Below are 24,402 nucleotides of genomic sequence, written 5' to 3' on the forward strand. Positions count from 1 at the left end.
GTGGGGGTTACAGATAGTGTGACATGAACCCAAGATCCCGGTTGAGGCTGTCCTCGTGTGCGGAACTTGGCTATCAGTTTCTGCTCGGCAATTCTGTGTTGTTGTGTGTCTTGAAGGTCACCTTGGAGAAGGCTTACCTGAAGATCAGAGACTGAATGCGCTTGACTGCTGAAGTGTTCTCCAAACACTCCTTCATGATGATTGTCAAGCAATGTCCATTCAGCCACTGCATTCATCTTTCCAATTGAGAAGGAAAGAAGCATTGCTTCCATTTGGTTCTACACAAGGCGGTACAGCAAAGTAAGCGGTAGTAGAATTAGGAGCCCCAGCAACTTCAGGTTAAAGATTAAGTTTATTTATTAGTGCCACAAGTAGGCTTGCATTAACACTGCAATGAAGTTACTATGAAAATCCCCTATTCGCCACCTGTTCAGGTACACTGAGGGAGAATTTAGAATGGCCAATGCATCTAGCCAGCACATCTTTGGACTGTGGAAGGAAACCTGAGCACCCGGAGAAAACCCACGCAGACATGGGGAGAATGTGCAAGCTCCACACAGACAGTGACCCAAGCCGGGAATTGAACCCAGATCCCTGGTGCTGTGAGGCAGCAGTGCTAACCGCTGTGCCACCGTGCTGCTCCAGGTCAGAACAAATAAGGGCAAGGAAAAAGATCGGTACCCAACAGGTTGTATTCGTGTTATGCCTTTAGCTGAATGGAATGTCCCAGGACGCTATGCAAAGGGCAGAACAAAGCAGAATATGAGACTGAGCCACATGGAGAGAGAATTGGGCAGATGTCCAAAAACTCGGACAAAGAGGTAGCTTTTAAGGAATGTCTTAGAGGAGGGAAGTGAAATGTGAGGGGGGAAATTACAGAAATTACAGGACCTTGGCAGATGATGATAGGGTCGCCACTGGTGACGCAATTAATTCCACCAGGAAAATTGAAAAGGGCAGAGTTAGATGAGCACCAGATCATAGAATCCTACAGTGCAGAAGAAGGCCATTCAGCCCATTGAGTCAACATCAACTTTTCAGCAGAGCATCTTACCCGGCCCTGTTCCTGTAACCCATGTATTTACCCTGCTAATCCCATAACCTACACATCTGTACATTAAGGGACAATTTAGTATGGCCAATCTACCTAACCTGCACAGCTTTCGGACTGTGGGAGGAAACTGGAGCACCCAGAGGAACCCCACGCAGGCATGGGGAGAACGAGCAAACGCCACACAGACAGTCTTACAATGCTGGAATGGAGCCTGGGTCCCTGGTGCTGTGAGCAGTGCTGGCCATATCTCGGGAGAGTTCTGGGGCCGGGGGAGATGACACACATAGGGGCGGGGGTGGGGGAGGCCATGGACGGTTTTGTAAATAAAGATGGGAATTTGAAAATCACTGCATTGCCAGGCTGGGAGCAAGTGTAGGTCAACTAGTGCAGGGGTGAAAAGGTGAATGGGGCTTAATAGCTGAAACATGCAAAGCAAATGTAAATGCGCTGAGGAATAAACCATTCATGTTACGGTATTGAATAAGAAGCAGCTAGCTTGTTGAGTTGGTGTCGGTCTACATTGCTTCATAAGTGAAGTGTCTCAGTTAGTAGTAACTTCACTATTGGGTCAGAAGTTTGTAGGTTCAAGCTTCACTGTGACCCTCCAGCTTATAAACCTGGATTGCATGGTTCTGGGTGAGAAGATAAACTGAGATCCGCTTAGTTGCTCGCTCCACAAAAGCGTTCAGGGAAGAGTAGGCAGATCACTTGCCAGTCCCCTCTATCAATAACAAACATGGTTATTCATCTCATTACTGAATATGGCATGCATTTGATGGACTGAATGGCCTTTCTACATGCCATTATGACTCTCTGGAACTTTATTGCTATAGAATGACCTCTTGTTGGCTTACGCTGCAGAAGTATTTGGCTGTGTGAAACTTCTTTAGTGATTTAAGCGTCCAATAACAATTTTTATACGTTCAATCTAGCAGATAGAGCATGAAACATTTTAGTGTGTCAAGTAGTTTTATGGTTGCTGGACCTCATTATTTGGAGAGTGCTATTGGAATGCAGTTTAAATTGTAAAGCTTCTTTGAAATTGCCTTCAAAAAATGTTCTGCAATCAGATGCTCTGTACTTAGTGTAAGTTAATAGCCATCCTGTAACCAAAGCCCATTTGTCAGCCCCACACTGTAGTCTTGGCAGTTTTTTCCCTCTATTTTATTCCCTCTTTCCTTACCCTTTCTCCCCTTTTTCTCAATTTTATCTCTCTCCAACCCCTCTACCCTCTCCCCCAACATCTTCATCTGTCACAGCTTGCTCTCTGATTTCAGCTTCTCTGCCGTTTGGCCGTTCACACCTTCCATTCTCTCTAAGGGCTGCCATTAGCAACCTTTCCCCTGATTTCTGTGGCTATGACTCATCTTTCATTCCCTCCCCCTGCAGTATAAATATCTCCTGCCGGACTCGAAACGTCAGCTGTTTTCTCTCCTTACAGACGCTGCCAGACCTGCTGAGATTTTCCAGCATTTTCTCTTTCGGTTTCAGATTCCCGCATTTACAGTAATTTATCCTGACAGATTTTTGCTCCACACTGACTTCTTTCTTCCAAATTGCATGGCAGAGAGGGAGGTTGGTGCACTTTTTAACTGTGCCCCTCTCACACTTTAACTACAGAACGGTGCATGGGAGTGGGAGGACTCCATGTACCTGAAGGGACACATTATTCATGTTATTTAATATTTTTAATAACCATTAGGTTTAAGGTTACCTCTTAATTAACCTGCCTGGTGCTGTCCTTTTTTTTTGCCTGAAGTGTATTTGAGTGCTTCCTGCCTTTAGTGGGCACCTTGATGTTATCATTAGAATCTCTACAGTGCGGAAGGAAGCCATTTGGCCCATCAAGTCAGCGCCCAATTTCTGACAGCATTTTATCTAGGACCACCACCCCACCCCACACCTTATCCCCAAAACCCGTGCATTCGTCATGTGCTAGTCCATCTAACCTACACGTCTTGGGACACTAAGGAACCTGCACATCTTTAACTGTGGGAGGAAACCGGAGCACCCGGAGGAAACCATTGCAGACACGGGGAGAATGTTCAAACTCCATACAGACAGTCACCCAAGGCCAGAGTCGAAACCAGGTCCCTGATGCTGTGAAGCAGCAGTGCTAACTTACCTGATGAAGGAGCAGTGCTCCAAAAGCCCATGATTCTAAATAAACCTGTTGGACTTTAACCTGAGACTTCTTATTGTACCCAATAGTTTAGCCACTGAACCCAAATCTTATCATTGTGATAGTCACAAGGTGCAGGCACTGAATAGGACAGTTCACTGAACCTAATTCGGCTGAAATTAGCACAGAGCATTTGAAATTGCTAATAACAGGGTAAGTACTTATTGAACAACTAAAAAGAAAATACTTAGGCACCCCTATAATGAACCCTTGTGATGGGCAGGATGGTTAGCACTGCTGCCTCACAGCGCCAGGAATCCAGGTTCGATTCCTGGCTTGTCACTGTGTGGAGTTTGCACAATCCCGCCCCCCTCCCATGTCTGTATCGGTTTCTTCTGGGTGCTCAGGTTTCCTCCCACAGACTGAAAGACATGCTGGTAAGGTGCATTGGCTGTGCTAAATTCTCCCTCGGTGTACCCAAACAAGCGTTGGAGCGTGGCAACTAGGGGAATTTCACAGTGACTTCATTGCCGTGTTAATGTAAGTCTTACTTGTGACCAGTAAATAAATAAATAAACTTAACTCCAATGTTGATGGCAAATGGTTAGTACGACATTAACAGATACCCATTGTAAGGGGCGTTGGAGAGTTTGGTTGGGGGGGAGAGGGGGGGAGGCAGGGAATCTACCCCAACAATTTCCAGTATTGTATATTCTGCCACACAAGCTGTGTCCTGATCCAGGTTTTGTTGGTTTGCCAGTTACTGAATACAAAAGTTTTTCTTCTATTCATTCATGGGACGTGACCATAGCAGGTTGGCCGATATTGATTGCCCATCCCTAGTTGCCTTTCAGAAGGTGTTGCTTGCTAGGCCATTTCAGAGGGCAGTTGAAGAGTCAACTACATTGCTGCCAATTGGTGACAATTTTAATCAAGTGTTATGTTAATTTGAATGCTGGAATGGAGATGTATTTGTACGTAAACGTTGCACTAGAGAAAACAATATTCACAACACTGATGTATTAGTTCTTGAATGGGAAACAAGGTTCTTCATTTACTAATGTTGTTTTTTCCTTCCATGACACAGGTTGACGGTGCCACGGTTTAACACGGGCTGTTGGGTTGAGAGACGGCGCTGATGGGGGACACAGGATCGCGGCGTTCCACTCTGGTCTCCAGGCTTCCCATATTCCGGCGAAGCACCTCCAAAAGGCGCGACTCCCTCCCGTCCTCCCCGTCCTCCGCCACCAATGGGGTCCACACCTCCTCCCCGTCCAGCACCAACTCGAGCTCCAGCAGTATGGGAAAGCGCAGGAACATCTTCCGCACTGCCTCCATTGGCTTCCACAGCAAGAAGGCTCACGAGCACCGGGCGGAGGCCCGCGACTCCAACCTGACTTTCTGCAACGGCGTCCAGTCCCCGGAAAGCTCCAGCCAAAAGGAGCCCGTTGGAGAGGGCGTCCGGACGAAGAGCAGGCACTCGTTTGGGTTAAGCGTCCCGCGGAGTAAAAAGATCACCCGCTCGGTGACGGAGGACTTTGAGAAGGGGAAGGAGCTGTCCAGCAACAAGAATGTTTTCATGAACTGCATCAGCTCGGGCAGGTCCAGCGTCGACGAGGGCGATGATTCCGGCTTTCCCGACGACCACAGCAGGCGTTCCGCCAAGCACTCCAGCCGGAAGCTGCTGCCCAAGTCCTTCTCCACGCACTACAAGCTCTCGAAACACGTCGCGCAGAACCCGTCGATAATGGCGGTGGACCAGCCCAAGGAGTCGCCAGAGGCCAGCAAGGCCACAGTGAGGGGGCCCGTAATCGAGGAATGCTCAAAGTATCTGCAGGTTGAGAACACAGAAGGCTCCTTGCATTCGCCTCTGCTTTCGAGCGACAACACGACGATACTGACCCCTTCGGAATTCGTGCCAATATCGGCTGACTCGGTCTCCGAGGCCGATAAGGAATTTTTGGCCTGCAGCGCCGCCGAAACGGTTCTGAATGTAACTGAGCCTGACCCCGCTGTCGCTACTACTACCTCCGTGAATGCACTCAGCCCCGCTGCTAACATCTTGACGTATGCTGACTGCAGTCACTTAAAAGAGACTGCTCTGCTTTCTGACGCGGAGGTACCCGAAACCCAATATCACCACACCCAACAAACAACCCCTCAAACGGAAGAAAGTTCATTGATATTTGATTGTCTGGAAACAAAGGAGAACAGTAAGGGGGACACTCAGCCAAGGCTGTCCAAAGCTGCCACTGACAGAGTCTCTCCCATTGCACATGAACTGTCATCGACACAAAATGGCCTAGGTGTGACGAATCTATCCACTGAGCAGATCTATAAGTTAGCCATCACAAACTCCATACCTATGATTAAACCTCAGGAGCAATGCCATGGAACATCTCATTCAACAGGTACGAACCGCGTCCGCGTTGGCAATACCTTGCGTTTAGAATTCTTATCCTTGTTCTCAAATTTATTTTATAGCCTGATTCCTCCAGCCCTACAATACTGCAGGGGCATAGAATCCCTGCAGTGCAGAAGGAGGCCATTTGGCCCATCAAGCCTGAACCGGCAACAATTCCACCTAGGCCTCTATCCCCTTTCTCCCATCTATTTATCCTGCTAATCCCCTTGACATGAAGGGGCAATTTAGCATTGCCAATGCACCTTTTTAGCTACACATTTTTGGAGGAAAGCAGAGCACCCGGAGGAAAGCCATGCAGACAGAGGGAGAACGTGCAAACTCCACACAGATCTCTGCAGTCTGCTACGTTTGGTTATTTGTTTGATTTTCGTCCCCCTGTCACACGTACTTGTTTAATTCAAGAAATCCGTAATCACATTCCTCCTATGGTGTAGGGATTCTTTAAGATTTCCAATATCGATCATTTGAATCCCAAGATGAGATCTCAGCCTTGCAATTGCCCCAGTGTATACTCTAACTTTTATCAAGAAAGCTTTATCATGTAACTTAACGCAGTTCCTTTTTGAGACCTTATCTGGAGCATTGTGCGCAGTTTTGGTCTCCTTATCAAAGTGAAGATATACTTGCCATAGAGGGAGTGCAAGGAAGATCCACTAATTAATTCTGGGGTTGGACGGATCGTCCCATGAGGAGAGATTAAATAGACAGGGCTTTTATTCTCTCAAGTTTAGAAGAATGAGAGGTGATCCCATTCAAAAATGCAAAATTCCTACAAGCCTTGGCGGGATAAATGCAGAAAGGACGTTTCCTCTGGCTGGGTGGATCGAGAACCAGGAGACTAGGAATCAGTATAAGAGGTGGTGATTTAGGACTGAGACGTGGAGGAATTTCTTCATGCAGAGGGTGGTGAATCTTTGGAATTCTCCTCTCCAGAGGGCCCTGTGTGCTCAGTCATTGAGTATGTTCAAAGCAGAGATTGATAGGTTTCTACATATTAAAACATTGAGGGATATGAGGATAGTGCAGGACAATGCATTTGAAGTCAAAGATGGGCCATGATCTCATTAAATGGTGGGCTGAATGGCCTACTCTTGCTCATATTTCTTATGTTCTTTATGCACAATGAAATCACAAAAATGTCAGTACAGTATGAGGGCTTGGTTTTCTGTGGCTGGGTAGATGATTTTGCACTTCAATTTTATGTTTGGATGATTTGATTGAGTTTTGCATTCTGTCATGGCTTTGGGTACAAAGAATAGATTTGCCTCATCCATTTGCATTTATTGAGGGGGGACACAGGCAAACTTCCACTGATAAAAGTTTGCAGCTGGAAGTCTCACAACACCAGGTTCAAATCCAATAGCTTTATTTGTAATCAAGAGTTTTCGGAGTGCTGATATCCACCTGATGAAGAAGCAGCGCTCTGGAAGCTCATAATTCCAAATAAACTTGGTGTTGTGAGACTACTTACTGTGCCCACCCTAATCCTATGCTGGCATCTCCACATCAAAAGTTTATAGAAAACTGTGAACTATGCACGGAGTGGATTGACTTCACAAGGAATCTTTTGTATAGAAAGAACTTGCATCTCACAACCTCAAGACATCTCGAAGGATCTTTGGAACCAATTATTAAATCTGAATTATAGATAAGATACAAGTGGCATTTTAGAAATCAAATGGCTCCATGGAAAATAGGCTTCGTTTTTCCTGATAGCTTTAGAAATATATAAACGTTTACCAGCCAAAGAGCCTTTAGAGAAACAAGTTTATTTTTCATGACATTGAATTTAGTGAACCATGGATGAAGGAGATATCATTTTAATTCTGAATGATGAAGCTGGTATTGTTCTCCGCAGAGCAGAGAAGGTTCAGGAACTGTTAATGGATGTGTTGAAAATTGAAGGTTTCCGGTAGAGGTGACAGGGAGACAGTGTTCCCATTGACTGAGCATTTGGTAACAAGAGAACAACAATTTGCGATAATTAGTTAAATAAAAGCTAAGAGGAAATGAGAGTTATTTCTTTACCCAGTGAATTAACTTGAAGTGCACTGCCTAAACAATGTGGAAGGTAGTTTCAGTTGTAAGTAGAATTGGACATATACTTACGAAAGCTATACTAGCTGGCACTTTACAAACCTGCAACCTGTACCACTTAGAAGGATGAGGGGGACAGCACTCAAGTCAAAGTTTATTTATTAGTCACTAGTAGGCTTACATTAACGTTGCAACAGAGTTACTGTGAAAATCCCCTAGTCGCCACACTCCGGCACCTGTTTGGGTACACTGAGGGAGTATTTGTCATGCTAATACACCTAACCAGCACGTTTTTCAGACTGTGGGAGGAAATTGGAACACCTGAAGGAAACCCAAGGAGAAACAGGGAGAATGTGCAAACTCCACACAGACAGTGAACCAAGCCGGGAATTGAACCCGGGTCCCTGGCAGCAGTGCTAACCGCTGTGCCACCCTATCTGCAAGTCTCTGTTCAAGTCACATTGATGTTTGGGAATATCGTACAGTTGTTTTGCTGTCGCTGGCAAATTCCTGGAATTCCCTTCCTGTAGATCGAAGCAGCTCAAGAAGGTGGCACACTCCCGTCTTCTTGGGGCAATGAGCAATGGGCCTACACTGGCTCTTCAAAAGATCCATCTGATTTTTGTTAGTGAGTCATGGGAGGTAGACATCACTGGCAAGGTTAGCATTTACAGCCGATATAGGCAAAATACCACGGATGCTGGAATCTGAAACAAAAACAGAAAGTGCTGGAAAATCTCAGCAAGTCAGACAGCATTTGTGGAGAGAGAATAGAGCCAACGTTTTGAGTCTGGATGACCCTTTGTCGCAGCTGTGTGGCTGTGAAAGCGTGTTTTGGTAAACACCTTGTCAAACGCCAGGAGGGGAATGGAAAGTAATCAAGTTGGACAGGGTAAAAGAGACAAATGGAAATTGTGTCAGAGAGAAGAGCTCAGTAAGAAGTCTCACAACACCAGGTTAAAGTTCAACAGGTTTATTTGGTAACACAAGCCACAAGCTTTCAGAGTGCTGCTCCTTCATCAGGTGAGTGGGAGTTCTGTTCACAAACAGGGCATATAAAGACACAAACTCAATTTACAAAATAATGGTTGGAATGTGAGACTTTACAGGTAATTAAAATTTAAAGGTACAGACAATGTGAGTGGAGAGAGGGTTAAGCACAGTGACGTATATTGTCTCCAGCCAGGATATTTAGTGAGATTTTGCAAGCCCAGGCAAGTCATGGAGGTTACAGATAGTGTGACATGAACCCAAGATTCTGGTTGAGGCTTTCCTCGTGTGCGGAACTTGGTTATCAGTTTCTGCTGAGCGAACCTGTGTTGTCGTGTGTCAGGAAGGCCGCCTTGGAGATCGCTTATGGGTAAGAAAGCTTGTGGCTTGTGCTACCAAATAAACCTGTCGGACTTTAACCTGGTGTTGTGGGACTTCTTACTATGCTTACCCCAGTCCAATGCTGGCGTCTCCGCATCAGAGAGAAGAGCAGCACTTCTCCAGGGAAGGCATTCCTGGAAGAGAAGTGACAATGAGTTAAACACTGAGCTGTGACCATGAGTCATCTAGACTTGAAACATTGGCTCTATTCTCTCTCCACAGATGCTGTCAGACCTGCTGAGATTTTCCAGCATAATTATAGAATCATACAGTGCACAAGGAGGCCATTCAGCCCATTGAGTCTGCGCTGACCACAATCCCACCCAGCCTCAATCCCTGTAACCCCACGCATCTATACTAGCTGGTCGCCGTGACACCAAGGGGCAATTGAGCATGGCCAATCCACCTAATCTGCACATCTTTGAACTGTGGGAGGAAATCGGAGCACCCGGAGGAAACCCACGCAGACACGGGGGAGAAAGTGCAAACTCCACACAGACAGTGACTCAAGCTGGGAATCGAACCCGGGTCCCTGGTGATGTGAGGCAGCAGTGCTAACTGCTGTGCCATTGTGCAGCCCGTTTTCCGCTTTGTTTCAGATTCCAGCATGCACAGCATTTTGCCTTTATCGACAGTAAACACTAGCCTTGCCGGAGGTTTCTACCTCCCATGAATAACTAAGCAACAATCAGATAGCTCTTTTGAAGAAGCGGCGCAGATCCGATGGCCCAAATGGCCTTCTCTGTGCTTTTTGATTCTATGGTGTAAAATGGGCAATGCCATATTATTTTCCGTCACATGGGAATTTCTTCTCCATTGAAAGCAGTGGAAGGGGAGTAACTCACTTCTGCACCTATTTCACGCTGCAGTTTAAATGGCCATTAAAAGTAATCAGGAAAACCCCTGATAAAGTAGGAGTTACGGGATGTAAAGCCATGTTTGGAGAGAATGGAGGGCTGAAAACATGACAGTAATTGGCAAGAATGGAGAAGACAAGAGGAACCATCAGATTATTGCTTTGATTCATTATTGTTACATGTATTGAGACGCAATGAAAAGTGTTGCATGCTATACAGTCAAAACATAGCGTTCATAGAGTACAAAGGGGAGAAGGATAGAGTGCAGGATATGGTGCTGCAGTGACAGATAGGGTAAAGAGAAAGATCAGCTCAATATGTGATATTGCTGTTACAATTTTGAGGTGCAAGGAATAACGTAGAGGTATGTACAACTACGGTTGAAAAATTCGACACCAGGTCCCACAAGAGTGAGTCTCGCGCTGTATTAGTGCTGGAAACAAGCTCACATTTTCAGACATTAAGCTCTTCCATTTGGTTGGGTTGCAACTCTGAAAGAAACTGGTTTTTTGATAGAGAACGGGGCTGTCAGTGATCTGTTTGACAATTCCACATCAAAGACAGATTAGAACCAAAATCAGGGCTCAAAATAATCTTTGCAGCTATTTGAGGTCAAAAAGTCACCATATTTTCATAATCCTGTGTTAACAACACATGAGATGAAATGAAACGGCCAAGTGAGAAAGACTTCAAAATCAGCAAATCTGCCACATTTATGCATCTTTTTGCATAGTTACATATGGCCTTCCACCTAACCCAAGTTGACAAAATGCGAAGATCACAGCTCTTGAGAACTGATGGCTCTTTATAAATAACTTATGAGTAACAGCACTCGCTTGCTTGATCTTTTCACCACTGTATGAGCTTGGCTAAACTCTTGATTAAAAATTTAATGTGATGAAATATGCAGGACTTGTTGACTGGAGGTAAAACAGGAGTCGCCAACTCTGAATCTGGAGCAGCTCGAAACCCAGTGCAGTTCAGGACAATGCATTTCAGGAAGGATGTTGAGGCCTTAGAGAAGGTGCAGAGGAGAGATTTCCTTGAGTGGGAACAGGACGGAGGGAATATGTGACATGGGGAGACTAGAGAAGGTGGGATTACTCTCCTTAGAACAGAGAAGGATAATCAAAGATTTTTACAGAGGAGTTTAAAAATTATAAAGTGCCTTTGTTAGAGCAGATTGGGAGAAACTCCTCGAATGGCAGGAGGGTCAATAATCTGAGGACACAGATTTAAGGTAATCTAGAACAAGAGATTGCAGAAATTTCATAGAATCCCTACAGTGCAGAAGAAGGCCATTCAGACCATAGAGTCTGCATCAACCACAATCCCACCCAGGCTCTATCCCCATAACCCTACTTATTTGCCTTACTAACACCTTGACACTAAGGAGCAATTTACCATGGCCAATCAACCTAACTCGCACATCTTTGGAGTGTGGGAGGAAACTGGAGGACCCAGAGGAAACCCACGCAGACACGGGGAGAATGTGCAAACTCCACACAGATAGTCACCCAAGCAGGGAATCAAACCCAGGTCCTTGGTGCTGTGAGGCAGCAGTGCTAACACTGTGCCACCAAGCCACCCCAGGTATAAATTGAGAGACAGTGGATTTAAAACTGAAATGAGGAGGAACTACTTTTTGTAGAGGATAGTGAATTTGTGGAACTCACTGCCCGTTAGCGCGATGGAGTCTGAATCATTAAATGGCTTCACAAGGGAAATAGATGTAGGTAGATATGGGGAACAGGTGGGGAGGTGAATTTGAGACCAGGGAGAGATCAGCCATGATTTGATTGAATGGTAGAGCAAGCTCGATGCATTGAATTGCCTGCTTCTGCTCCTAATTCCTATGTTCCCATGGTATTGACTGCAAAAAGTAATCCCACAACACCAGTTTAAATTCCAAACAGGTTTATTTGTAACAAAAGCCTCAAGCTTTCAGGGCAGCCTGTCCCTTCGTCAGGTGACTGGGAGCTCTGATTGTAAAAATGACACAAAGACACAAACTCAATTTACATGTATAATGATTGGAATGTGAGTCACAATAATCTTTGCAGCTATTTGAGGTCAACAGATCACCATATTTTCATAATCCTATGTTGACAACACATGAGATGAATGGAGTGGCCAAGTGAGAAAGACTCACATTCCAATCATTATACATGTAAATTGAATTTGTGTCTTTGCGTCATTTTTACAATCAGAACTCCCAGCCACCTGACGAAGGGACAGGCTGTCCCGAAAGCTTGAGGCTTTTGCTACAAATAAACCTGTTTGGACTTTAAACTGGTGTTGAGGGATTTCTTTGTGTTTCACCCTGGTCCAACGCCGGTATCTCCACATCACTGACTGCAGAGCCAGAGATGAGGTCAGGTTTTTTTCCGTAGATGGCGAATATTGACCTGGGATGCATTGTCCAAAATGACCACAGAAACAGATTCTGCCGTGACTTGCAAAAGGGACATCGATAAAGACTTGAAGGCAGAAAATTGCAGGGCTAAAGGGAAAGCACAAAGAGAATGGGACTGATTTAACAGGTCTTCCACGGAGCCAGCACTAATGCAATCAGGCAAATGGCCTCCTTCTGTGCTGTATCATTCTGTGATTCTAGAATTCGAAACCAGCAAAAAGAACCACGAATAATTTATAACAAGTGATCCGATGAGAACATTTAACTATCATGAACTTCCTAGGTTTAAAGTTAATTAGTCATTTGGTAGTACAGAACTTGAGTTATGCTGTGAAAAGAGACATTCTGATCAAAGGTTCTGGCCGTGCATTGGTTGATTGGCTAAGGCATTGCCAAGGGGATGGAACCAGGGAATGGCTGTCCTCCAAGCTATTGATAAGTTGTAAAAGGTGCAATGTGTGCAGATGGTCCTGTGTGTGAATACTGTTAAGGGAACAGCTGACAGTAAATGTTGAGTTGCTCAAATCCCAGAAGGGAAACTTGAAAAGATGCCCTGAAATGTTTTTGCCATTTGAATAGTATGAGAAGTCTGAAATCCAGAATATTATATCCCTGATTCTTTACAATGATTTTAATAAAGTAAATGGTGGTTTGAGTTATAAAGAGAGACTGGATAGACTGGGACTTTTTCCTCTGGAGCATTGGAGGCTGAGGGGTGATCTTAGAGATAACAAAATAATGAGGGGCACAGATCAGCTAGATAGTCAATATCTTTTCCCAAAACTAGTCTAAAACTAGGGGCATAGGTTTAAGGTGAGAGGGGAGAGATACAGAAGTGTCAGGGGGCAATTTTTTCACAGAGTGGTGAATGTTTGGAACAAGTTGCCAGAGGGAATAGTAGAGGCTGGTACAATTTTGTCTTATAAAAAGCATTCGGACAGTTACATGGATAAGATGGGTATAGAGGGATATGGGCCAAGTGCGGACAATTGGGATTAGCTTAGTGGTTTAAAAAAAGAAGGGTGACATGAACAAGCTGGGCTGAAGGGCCTGTTTCCATGCTGTAAACCTCTATGACTCTAAATGTTTATTAAGAAACAACAATAAAGTGAAATAGAAGTACGCTTAATTAAGACAATGGTTTTTACACAATATCATTACTTTAAATAGTCCCAAACAAGGTTAACTATTTCCAGAGTTAACTCCCCTTACAATCTATTCTAAATACCTTATAGATTTTAAGATCTGTAACAATCCAATAAATGTTACCACACAATGCAGTTACGTCTCTTGGCGTTGTTTTTGAGGTAAACCAGCTGCTTGTTTTTCAGATCAGGCTTCCTTCTCACACACTGCTTACTGCGAGGTAACCAGCGATTCTTGCTATTGGCTAAGGTCTAAAAAGAAGCTCCATACACAGGTTTCAAGATTTCCTTAAATGTTTTTTACTTTTTTGATATTTCCCTTAACTGACCTGATTTCTTTAGTGAAATCCCTACATTGCAGAAGGAGGCCATTTGGCCCATCAAGTCTGCACCAACTCTCAGAGCACCCCACCCAGGCCTACCCCCTCTCCATCGCCATAGCCTTGTGCATTCCCCATGGCTAATCCGTCGAACCTGCACATCTTGGGACTCTAAAGGGGCAATTTAGCTGCACCCTCCCACATTTAATTACTTTAATCTCCTTACTTTAGCTATAAGATAAGTATATTCCTTCCCTATGACACCTTTCCTTCACACCTTGCGTCTTTCCCTTTTGAATCCTTAACAACCCATTCATGTCCTGCATCCATTGTTACTAAATTGCCTTAGGTAAACATCTATTTGCAGTGCTACTAAGCTCACTAACATATTGAATGCCTGCGTTCCATTCACACTGTCACTTTGGCCTTACCTTCATCAACCTGCACACATTTTCCCACAGCTTTAAAATATAGGATCAAATGCAACCCGTAGAATATATTCCAATTTTTTGGATTTCTCCAATATTTTCATAATATACGTAGCTTCTCATATGCATAAATGAGCCGTACTGTGAGCCCATTGATAATCTTGAATTCACAGTTATTATAATTCTTAGCGCAATCAAGATTGTTTAGCAAGTGCTGTCCTTTTGCGGGAACCCATCTAATGTTGGACACCATGGTTTTGCAAGCATGGGCAAGTTGGGTACCATCAGTACTTTGCCTGTTGTAGAAAGCTGAAGATGCTGTTTGATATGATATGCCTGTCATTGAGATGTAAAGCCAACAAACCTGATATCACCTTCAGCTTTCTGCCACAGGCAAAGTACTGATGGTACCCAACCTGTCTTTGCTGACGACAATCCCACCTAGGCCTTTTCTCCGTAACCCAACATATTTACACTGCTACTCCCCCGACACTAAGGGGCAATCAAACTAATCTGCACATGTTGGAGTGCGGAAGGAAACTGGAGCACCTGGAGGAAACCCACGCAGACACGGGGAGAACGTGCAGTCTCCGCATAGGCAGTCACCCGAGACCGGAATCGAACCCAGGTCCCTGGCGCTGTGAGGCAGCAGTGCTGACCACTGTGCCACCATGCTGCCCGTAAACATGCAATATATCAGAAATAAAGCTTGAAAAATAATTAATACTGGATATTAAATTGTTTTTACTCACAACCTCCTTTTTAAATAACTTGGATGGAGAAGATATTGTACATAAAGTGAATGTAGTGTTGCGGTTAGAGTAGAGGACATTGCCGTGATGAGGGCCGAGGTGATTTTGAATTGGTGTAACATGGATATCTGTTTCTGAAGTCGGATTCAGCTGCAAGAATGAAATTATTACCTGTAGGTCAGTTGTTTTAACTTGTGCATCTAAATAAAAAGTCTAGTCTTGCACTTGAGCAAAAAAATCAAGCCTGATGCTCTGCTGCAGTACTGAGGGAAAGCTATACTATTGGAGGTTGTGTTTCTCAGGTGGCACAGTGATTAGCACTGCAGTCTCATAGCGCCAGGGACCCGGGTTGGCTTACTGGCTTGGGTTACTGTTTGTGTGGAGTCTGCACATTTCCGCTGTGTCTGCATGGGTTTTCTCTGGGTGCTCCGGTTTCCTTCCACAGTCCGAAAGATGTGCTGGTTAGATGCATCAGCAGTGCGAAGTTCTCCCTCAGTGTACCAGATCGGGCGCCGGACTGTGGCGACTAGGGAATTTTCAGTCATTTCCTTGCAATGTTAATGTAAGCCTACTTGTGACACTAATAAATAAGGAAATATCTCACTGTTTTGAAAATACACAATTATAGTCATAGATTTGGGATACTTTTAAGTTTTCAAATACCGCGTTTCAGATATTGTGTACCTTTTCACCATGTTAGTAGCAGTAAAGTCATACCATTCTCTGCATGTCCCCCATTTCTTAACACACCAGCATGCGAATGTGGACGGATGATTCAGGAGGAATGTTGCAGTTAAGTAGTTAATTGGAATTCCTGCCAGATGCTGCGGGATTGAGAGGGAGAGGGCGAGATAGCGAGAGGCGACGTACAAATTTCATGTAGTCATTTTCTGATTAAAGTAGCTAATCATTTACGGGAACTAGTTCCTTCACTGAGATTTGAAATTTGGAAGTAATTCGTTTCTGCTCCGGAAGATAAGGAGGCACAGTCCATTCATTCCAGAGGAAATTACACCTGGAGCTAGGGAGAACAAGATGGGGAACGTCAACTGGAGATGAGGTTAGAATTTCAAAACATCAGCCTTTCGTGCATCAGTCAATTCTGCTGCCATCATCAATGCACTTGTAGTAGCTTATATTGAATCCATTTTAGATTTTTCTGATCCATGCATCTGTCACCAAACCATTCATTTAAAAAACAGATTACATGTGCTTTTGTACCATTTGTACAGCGCTATGTTTATTTCTTATTTGTCATTTTTCATAGATATGTATATATGAAAGATATTCATTTCATTTACAACATTGACTACAATTTTATCATACGTGAGAATCTGATAGAATAACACTGTCCCCTTATTTGTTAGCACTGCTGCCTCACAGCGCCAGGGACCCGGGTTCAATTCCAGCCTTGAGTGACTGTCTGCATGTTCTTCCTATATCTGCGTGAGTTTCCTCCGGTTTCCCCTCTGCACTCCAAAGACGTGCAGTTTAGGCTGATTGGCCATGCTAAATCGTCTCTTAGTGCCCCAAGGTTAGGGGAATTAGCGGGGTAAATATGTGAGGTTACGGGGATAGGACCTGGGAAAGGTGCTCTGTCAGAGAGTGGGTGCTAAATGCCCTCCTTGTAGGGATTCTATGAATAACGGGGCAGTGTCAAAGCATTAGGCTGCATTGTGATGAGTGACCACCGAACAAGCCTTGGATGTGCTGTCTGGTACCTAGCCCTGGGTACAAACAACCAGAAAGCCACAGAATTAACTCTGTCCTAGTGAATGAATTTTGATTGAGTTAAAGTGCCCCCCACTGACTACGCGTATCATCTTTGAGGAAAAGAAAGTAACAGTGGAACTGAAAGTCAACTCCGTGTGGACACAGACGAAAGAGATCCTTGGGCACAGCTTGGGTCATGCCAAGTTGCCCCTTAGTGTCCAAAGATTTGTAGGTTTGGTGTATTAGCCATGGGAAATGCACAGAGTCAGAGGTAATAGGTCTGAGGTGAGCCTGGGTAAGAAGCTGTTTCGGAGAGTTGGTGCAGACTCGATGGGCTGAATGCACTCCTTCTGCACAGGGATTCTCTGATTGACAGCGTAAAATGGGCAATTGTGAGTTGGTAGCCTGGTTTATATTGAAGCCAATTGTAATTTAACACGGGGACAGAGTTGAAAAACGGCTCAAAGGCAAAATACTGCGGATGCTGGAATCTGAAACAAAAACAGAAAATGCTGGGGAAACTCAGCAAGTCTGATAGCATCTATGGAGAGAGAATAGAGCCAATGTTTCAAGTCTAGATGACTCTATGTCAGAGCTGAAAATCTGCTCGCTTTTGTGAACCCGTTTTGTGTGATGTCTATCTGCACCCACATGTGTCAGTATAGATTAAAACCTGCCTGTTCGCCCACGATATCAAAACCATTTTAATCGATTAGCAAGCTGTCTTCAGCATGTTTGTCGTTTGCAGTGTGGTTGATGTGGTATTTTGCGGTGCACAGGCGATGATTAGATGCTGCAGTTGTACATTACAGGGTTAACACACAAACTGCTGCGTGGAAATCAATCCCAACTGATGGACTCGCCAGTGCTGACTCCCACGAGACGTTCCAGGAGTGCTCAGAGTGAAGTGCACAGGAATGCAGCTCGTGAAATAAAAACAGCAAGTTGAATAAAATATTGTAAACTTTGGGAGGTTACAGTGTAATTCCTGTTTAAGATTATAGAGGAGATCCTAGGTCAAGAGATGGAAGCAGGCGACAGATATTGAAGTCCTGGAAGTGAACAACTTAGAACAGGAAACTGCAAGAATGGTGAAGAGTACGTAAAACAGTTATGTTTGAGAAATGGCAACAAGAGAGGACGATAGTGATTGTACAGAACACAAATTTATATTCTGTGTATGTAGGATGGCACGGTGGCAAAGGTTAGCACTGTTGCCTCAAAGCGTCAGGGACCCGGGTTCAATTCCCAGCTTGTGTCACTGTCTATGATGAGTTTGTATGTTCTCTCTGTGTCTGCGCAAATACCCTCCGGATGCTCCGTTTTCTGCCCACAGTCCGAAAGATGTGCTGATTAGGTGCATCGGCCATGCTAAATTCTTCCTCGGTGTACCCGAACAGGTGCCAGAGTGTGGCAACTATGGGATTTTCACAGTAACTTCATTGCAGTGTTAATGTAAGTCTTACTTATGACACTAATAAATAAACTTAAACTTAGATAATATACATCTAAAATACACTGATTGAGGAGTGCTAGAGAAAGGCAGAAGGGAAACATTCTATCAGATGATGAAGAGTCGAAAATATACCTGCACTGCTTTCGCCATCAAGACAGCTGACGAGGCTTTACTCAGAGGGTAGTAAGGGCGTGGAATGCCCTGCCTGCAGCAGTAGTGGACTCGCCAACTTTAAGGGCATTCAAATGGTCATTGGATAGGCATATGGATAATATTGGAATAGTTTAGGTTAAGAGGGTCATTAGATTGGTTCCACTGGTCGGCGCAACATCGAGGGCCGAAGGGCCTGTACTGCACTGTTATGTTCTATGAGGCTTATTGTCCTGGGTTTGCTCTGATCAAATTCGCAGGAGGCTAGAATCTGTTTATTTACTATTGGCACAAGTAGGTTTACGTTAACATGACAATGAAGTTACTGTGAAAATCCCCTAGCCGCCACACTCTGGCGCCTGTTCGGATACGCTGAGGGAGAATTTAGCATGATCAATGCGCCTAACCAGCACGACCTTAAGACTGTAGGAGGAAACGGGAGCACCCAGAGGATACACACGCAGACATGGGCGGAACATGCAGACTCCACACAGACAGTGACCCAAACTGGGAATCGAACCTGTGTCCCTGGCACTGTGAGGCAGCAGTGCTAACCACTGTGCCGCCGTGCTGCCCCAAGGAGTTGAGTAGTACTTGGTTGTTCAGTCCACTAAGTGGAACTTGCTTTAAATACAATGCATGATACCTTATACTGAGTAATGAAGGCCTAACCAAGAGCCATGGTGGTGTGGAGAGTCCTGTTGGCCAATGATGGCCTTACGGTAATATCGGTAGACTATTAATCCAGAAACGTAGCTCATGTTCTGGGGACCCGCGTTCGAATCCCATCACAGCAGATGGCAGATTTGAATTCAATAAAAAAAATCTGGAATTAAGAATCGATAACCGTACAACCATTGTCAATTGTTGGAACAACTCATCTGGTTCACTAATGTCCCTTTAGGGAGGGAAATCTGCTGTCCTTACTTGGTCTGGCCTACATGTGACACCAGAGCCACAGCAATGTGGTTGGCTCTCAACTGCCCTCCAAGAGCAAGTAGGGATGGGCAGCGATCTCCATGTCCCAATGAATGAATAGAAAAAGAATACAGCATGAGGTTTCACCTCATGATACAGCTTGTATTAGGCAGTCTTTTCTCACAATGTAAGAATGTCCCAAAGTGCTTTACAGCGAATCAAGTCCACTCACTGTCATAAAGTCAGAAACACGGCAGCTAATTTACATGGGGCCAGCTGATGGTTTCTGGTTCTTTCCCTCCCTCTTACCTCCTTTTGTCACTGTCTCTCTCCCAAAGTTGAAGGTGTACCGATCGACATTTAAAAAAACAACCCATTAGTCACGAGGCCATGGTCTCAGTCACAGCAGCAGCATCCTGCTCCCCGCTGTCTATGTCTCACACAAGCCTCCCAATATGTTTAAAATAGAGAGATGAAGGTAAAATACTGCGGATGCTGGAATCTGAGACAAAAAACAGAAAGTGCTGGAAAATCTCAACAAGACCGACAGCATCTGTGGGGAGAGAGTGGAGCCAACATTTCAAGTCTAGATGACCCTCCATCAAAACTCAAACGAGGTAAGCTCAGACCGAGGGTCACCCAGACTCGAAACGTTAGGTCTATTCTCCCTCTGCAGATACTGTCAGACCTGCTACGTTTTTTCAATATTTTCCGTTTATTGTGCAAAAAAGGAAAGATCTTGCATTTATACACTGCTGCTCTCATTCCAAAGAACTTTGTCACCGATCTGAAGTGCTTTTGAGATATATATGGGGACGATTCTCCCATCCCGCTGCGCTGATGTTTTAGTGCAGTGAGCCGGGAGAATCCCGTGGCGGGTGATGCGTGGGATTGGCTCGCACGTTCCCGCTGTGAAAATGTCTCCCAGTGCCAGACTCCTAGTGGCGTCTGCTTCCTGCTGGGAATCAGTGGGGAGGATGCAGTAAGTATTTAAATCTAATTTTAAGGATAACTTAAATGCTATTAGTGGGCTCGGGACTGAAATCTCCGGGCCTGCGAGCATCTGCCCCCCCCCCTCCCCTCTCCCCACCCACAACCTCCAGAGTGTTTCACCCCAGTGTTAGAAATAGTTCCTCACTCTCGGGGAACTAGCAGCCGGACCCTGACAGATGTTTGCATGCGCAGTGGCCCACTCAGTGTGCCTGATATTCATGCTGGTGGCCTCTGCAGTGCAGAACGTGTGGGAGATTCTTTTCTGTGCTCCCACTGGAAAAAAACCAACATAAATTACTCCAGTCGTCAGGCAAATTCGACGCTTAGGACTTTTTTGGGAGAATTCTGCCCATGGTCACTATTGCTGTGCAGACTAAAATGACTGCTAAATTGTGCACAGCAAGATTCCACAGGCAGCAGTGAGAATTCTGGCCAGTTCACCTGTTTTGCAGTTGGTTGAAGGATTTTTTTTTAAATGCATTCGTGAGATGTGAGCATCATTGGCCAGGATGTTGCCCAATCGCCCTTGAGAATGTGGTGGTGAGCCACCATCTTGAACTTCTGCCATAATGTGGAGATGTTGGCGTTGGACTGAGGTGGGAAGAAGTCTCACGCCACCACTCACCTGAGGAAGAAGCAGTGCTCCGAAAGCTTGCTATGCCAAATAAACCTGTTGGACTTTAACCTGGTGTTGTGAGACTTCTTATTGAACTCTGCAGTTGAGGTGATGTTGGTACACCCGGAGTGCCAGTCGTGTGCTGGCTGAATGTTGGCCAAGGCACTGGGAGAGCGCCCTGTTCCACTTTGAACATTTCCATTGGACCTTCATGTGCAACTTGGCACTTGAGGTCTTCGCTGAGCGAAAGGTTTTGATGAGGGGGAGGTGAGGGGGTTAGCTTATGAGGAGAAATTGAGTCGATTGGGCCTGTACTCGTTGGAGCTTAGAAGGCTGAGGGGAGGTCTTAGAGAGACAGATAAGATAATGAAGAGGTTAGACAGGGTAGAGGCAGAGAGATTATTTCCACTTAGAAAGGAAACAAGAACTAGAGGGCACAGCCTCAAAATAAGGGGGAGTCAATTTAGAACAGAGTTGAGGAGGAGCTTCTTCTCTCAGAGGGGCATGAATCTTTGGAATTCTCTGCCCATTGAAGCAGTGGAGGCTACCTCATTAAATGTGTTTAAGTCACAGGTAGATAGATTACTGATCAATAAGGGAATTAAGGGTTATGGGGAGCAGGCGGGTAAGTGGAACTGAACCACTATCAGATCAGCCATGATCTTATTGAATAACGGGGCAGGCTTGAGGGACTAGATGGCCTACTCCTGCTCCTATTTCTTACGCTCTTATGAGTGTACATGTGAGAGAATATTCCCTCATGCAGGGAAGAGCATAATTAGGGGCCATCAATATAAGATAACCGCCAAGAAATCCAATCAGGAATTCAGAAGCAACTTCTTCATCCAAAGAGCAATAAGAATGTGGGACTCACTACCGCAGAGAGCGGGTGAAGTGAATAGTTTGGATGCATTCAAGGGAAAACTGGGCTAGGATAAGAGGAGGAAGTGAACAGAGTTACAATGGTAAGCTTTGAGCAAATAAGGGTAGAGGCTTGAGTGGAGAATAAATGTCAGTGTGGACTGGTTGGGCAGTAGAAGGACATGTGTTTCTGTGTCGTGTCTACTCATCACATGCAGTCTGAGAGGGAGCATCTTCACCAGTGCTGCACTCCCACAGCGCTGTAATGAAGTCATAGCCTAGGTCATGCGCTTGGAACATTTTCTGTGGATACACAAAATAGAAAATGATGGAACACACACAATTGGCTGACCAGGATATGAAAGTAGAACAGAAATAATTTTTTGTCTTGAATATAGATGCTGAATGTTCTGATTTTAGTTCCGTGATAACCTTATTCTTTCATTTGTGGGACGTGGCTGTCGCTGGCTGGCCAGCATTTATTGCCCATCCCCAATTGCCCTCGGAAGGCAGTTGAGAGTCAACCACATTGCTGTGGCTTTGGAGTCAAATGTAGGCCAGGCCGGGTAAGGATGGCAGATTTCCTCCCCTAAAGAACAATAGTGAACTTGATTGATTTTTCTGACAATTGACAATGGTTTCATGGTCATCAGTAGATTTTTAATTCGGATATTTTTTATTGAATTCAAATTCCACCAGCTGCCATGTCGGGATTTGAACCCGAGTCCCCAGAACATTTTCTGAGTTTATGGATTAATAACCTAGCGGTAATACCACTGAGTCATTGCCTCTCATTTGCATGTTTCAGTGACATTGCCCAGCACAAACCTGAGGATGTAACTGTTATCATAGAAATCATAGAATCCCACAGTGCAGAAGGAGGCTATTCGGCCCATCGAGTCTGTACCGACAACAATCCCAGCCTCTGGCTCTATCTCCACAATCCCACACATTAACTCTGCCACTCCCTCTAACCTACATGTCTTGGGATGCTAAGGGGCAATTTAGCGTGACCAGTCAACCTAACCTGCACGTCTTTCGGAGCGTGGGAGGAAACCAGAGCACCCGGAGGAGACCCACGCAGACACGGGGAGAATATGCAGACAGTGACCCAAGCCGGGAATCGAACCCAGCGTCCCTGGAGCTGTGAGGCAGCAGTGCTAACCACCGTGCCATCTATTTGTATTAATATTTATTGGCTTACTGAGGCTCTGTTGTGTTAGTGTGTTCATGTATTCAACCGGAAGTGATCTGGTATGGTAAACAGGCAGAGAAGAAGAGAGTTGTGTAAGAGAACACGCACCTGTTTTAAAAAAACGCTCCATTGTTTTGGACTCTCCGTGCTACCTACCGTCATTCTCCAATCAAACAAAATCCATACCACTGTCCCACCGTGAATCTCATTTGCAAGTCAGAGTGATGTCTCCTCTACTGTGAATTTTTGCAGCCCTTTGCTGTCATTGTCAGTTCACCTTTTGGCTGCCAGTGAGTTCCGAGGCAGCTAATCCAATTATTAAAGCAAAGCTTGAAAGATTTTGGGCCACAGCTTGAACCGAGATTCAATCACCTCCTTTGACTCATTCTGCTTATCTGCTCCCGTGTATAAACACGCAGGGTTTCAATTAGCAGCTGAGCGCAACAGAAATGAACTTCCCAGCGCTTCACTTGTCAGGGAAAGCCTATAATTAAATTGTGAAAAAAGCAGAATTTTTGATCCGCATCAAAATAAGGGCCACTTTCCCCTTGTACTGTGTTGTCTGATGTTGGTTGGCTGAGTGAAGTCTGTTTCAGGAATAGCCGGAGCTCATTTGGAAACCCTATCATCGAATTATAGAATCATGCAGCACAGGGGATGGCCATTCGGCCCATCAAATCCGTGTTGGCTGCTACAGAGACCAATCCAATTAGATCCACTCCCCATAGTCCTGCACTTTATTTCCCTTTCTTCGTGTTTTTTTTCCCAATTCCCTTTGAAAACTCCAATTGCTTTGGTATCCATCTCCATCCCGGACGATGCGTTCCATATCCAAACAACTCCTTGTTTACAAATTTCACCGGTCACCTTAAATCTGTGCACTTTGGCTCTTAACCCTACAGCCAACGGCAAAATAGGTTTTCCATTGCTTACCCCATTATAGTTCCGCCATGGTTTTAAACGTCTCAATCAAGTCTCCTCTTGGCTTTCTCATCTCCAATGAGTTATTTTCCCCATAGTCTTCAAGATGCAGACCAGAGTAAGGTGAGACAAGTCTTCGATCTGTAGATTATATGATTTGGTTTGATTTATTATTGTCACGTATATTAACATGCAGCGAAAAGTATTATTTCTTGCACGCTATACAAACAAAGCGTATCGTCCATAGAGAAGGAAACGGGAGAGTGCAGAATGTAATGTTACAATCATAGCTAGAGTGTAGAGAAAGATCAACTTAATGTGAGGTAGGTCCATTCAAAAGTCTGATAGCAGTAGGGAAGAAGCTGCCCTTGAGCCAATTGGTACGTGACCTCAGGCTTTTGTATCTTTTTCCCGAAGGAAGAAGGTAGAAGAGAGAATGTCCGAGTGCGTGGGGTCCTTGATTACGCTGGCTGCTTTTCCGAGGCAGCAGGAAGTATTCACAGAGTTAATGAATGGGAGGCTGGGCTACATTCACAACTTCTTGTCGCCAGGGTGCTGTAGCCTTTTAAGTCTTCATCGATCTGTACACAGTGTGATGTCAGTGTACCTTTAAGAAGTTTTTTTAAAAAAATCATAGTCACGGCTTTGGGTG

The 24,402-nt window shown here is 44.8% G+C and overlaps 1 protein-coding gene across 4 annotated transcripts in view; it reads left to right on the top strand.

The window, feature by feature from the left end:
* Positions 1-24,402, top strand: part of ccser1 (coiled-coil serine-rich protein 1) — a 1,158,875-nt gene that overhangs the window by 188,354 nt on the left and 946,119 nt on the right. For all 4 annotated transcript variants that reach the window (XM_080195592.1, XM_080195582.1, XM_080195612.1 and 1 more), the window contains exon 2: positions 4,264-5,587. In XM_080195592.1, coding sequence (XP_080051718.1) covers positions 4,315-5,587 — 1,273 coding nt within the window. In that variant the 5' untranslated portion in view covers positions 4,264-4,314. The remainder of the gene's footprint in view (positions 1-4,263; positions 5,588-24,402) is intronic.

This window comes from Carcharhinus amblyrhynchos, chromosome 1 (assembly GCF_965287045.1).
Source record: "Carcharhinus amblyrhynchos chromosome 1, sCarAmb.v2.hapA, whole genome shotgun sequence".
NCBI classification, from domain to species: Eukaryota; Metazoa; Chordata; class Chondrichthyes; order Carcharhiniformes; family Carcharhinidae; genus Carcharhinus; species Carcharhinus amblyrhynchos.